Source organism: Plectropomus leopardus, unplaced genomic scaffold (assembly GCF_008729295.1).
Source record: "Plectropomus leopardus isolate mb unplaced genomic scaffold, YSFRI_Pleo_2.0 unplaced_scaffold17374, whole genome shotgun sequence".
NCBI lineage: Eukaryota > Metazoa > Chordata > Actinopteri > Perciformes > Serranidae > Plectropomus > Plectropomus leopardus.
Window position 1 is genome coordinate 1,329 of NW_024618692.1, and position 1,365 is coordinate 2,693.

Sequence of the window (1,365 nt, forward strand, 5' to 3'; positions counted from 1 at the left end):
ATCAACAAGCTCTATTCTGATGCTGTTTTGTGTCTCTGACACCTTATGGACACTAAAAGGACAAAAACTATTCACAGAGTCAATCACTTTATTTTTATTGTACATTAGAAAATGGCTGGGGGGCCGACAGGGACCCTATCAGGGACCAGATTTGGCCCGCGGGTCCTAAGTTGAGGATCGCTGTCTTAAACTGGACCTTTAACCCTTGTAGGAAGGAATATTTTGTGTGTTTTGGAGCACCCCCTGGTGGTCATCAGAGGAACTGCAGTGTGGTTTTGTTTGTTCTCGCCTATTTCAAAGCGACTGGCGATGGTTCCCCGGCGCCACGCTGCGAACAGACCCCACGTCTGCCTGACGGCGGCCCTCATCATGACCAGCCTGGCGCTGATGGATGCCTACTTGGTGGAGCAGAACCCGGGGCCCCGGAAGGTCGGCGTGTGCGTCACCGTGCTCGCGGGCGATGCTTGTTTCCTCATCGTGCTGCGGTATGTGGCGGTGTGGGCAGGGTCAGAGGTGCACACGGCCCGGCGAGGCTACGCCATGATCCTCTGGTTCTTCTACATCTTCATCCTGGAGATCAAGGTCTACTTTGTGTACCAGAACTACAAGACCCAGGACGTGAGCGGGGATGGCGAGGTGACGGAGGCAGGCGCGTCCCGAAGGGCGCTCACGCTGCTGCTGTCCGTCTGCATGCCCATCGTGTTTGTGACGCTGGCGGCCATCGACCACCTGGAGTACCTGCGTCCTTACAAGAAGCGAGAGGAGATCCGGAGCCGCCTGTTCTGGGTGGTGCTGGACCTACTGGACGTGCTGGACGTCCAGGCCAACCTGTGGGAGCTGCGGGGGGACGGCGTCCCACTGTGGGCGGAGGGCCTCGTCTTCTTCTACTGCTACATCCTGCTGCTGCTGCTGCCCTGCGTGTCACTCAGCGAGATCAGCATGCAGGGCGTCAACATCGTCCCGCACAGGATGCTGCTGTACCCCATCCTCAGCCTCGCCGCCATCAACGTCGTCACACTGCTGATCCGTGGTGGGAACCTGCTGATCTATGGTGACGCCAGCGTGTCCGCCATCATGATGGGGAAGAACGTGATCGCCATTGTGGTGAAGAGCTGCAGCCTGCTGGAGTGCCAGAGGCGTCAGCCGGCGTGTCCTCCTGCAAAGCGGGGAGCCGAGATCCACGAAAACTCTGCGGCCGATGTTCAGACGACCAGCACGCCGCCGCTGGTGCTGCCCCGAGTCGTCATCCAGGACTTCACCACCATACTAGAGGAGGAGGAGCAGGAGGATGAGGAGGAGGAGGAGGAGCAGCAGGAGCAGCAGGAGGAGCAGGAGGAGCAGCAGCAGGAGCAGCAGGAGGAGCAG

The 1,365-nt window shown here is 59.2% G+C and overlaps 1 protein-coding gene across 1 annotated transcript; it reads left to right on the top strand.

Annotated features, from left to right (window-relative positions):
• Nucleotides 1-309: 309 nt before the first annotated feature.
• Nucleotides 310-1,280, top strand: LOC121964830 (transmembrane protein 121-like; the record flags this gene model as incomplete). The annotated part of the gene is made up of 1 exon (XM_042515013.1): nucleotides 310-1,280. A coding segment is annotated over exon 1 (971 nt), but the record flags the coding sequence as incomplete, so codon positions are not given.
• Between the last annotated feature and the right edge of the window lie 85 nt (nucleotides 1,281-1,365).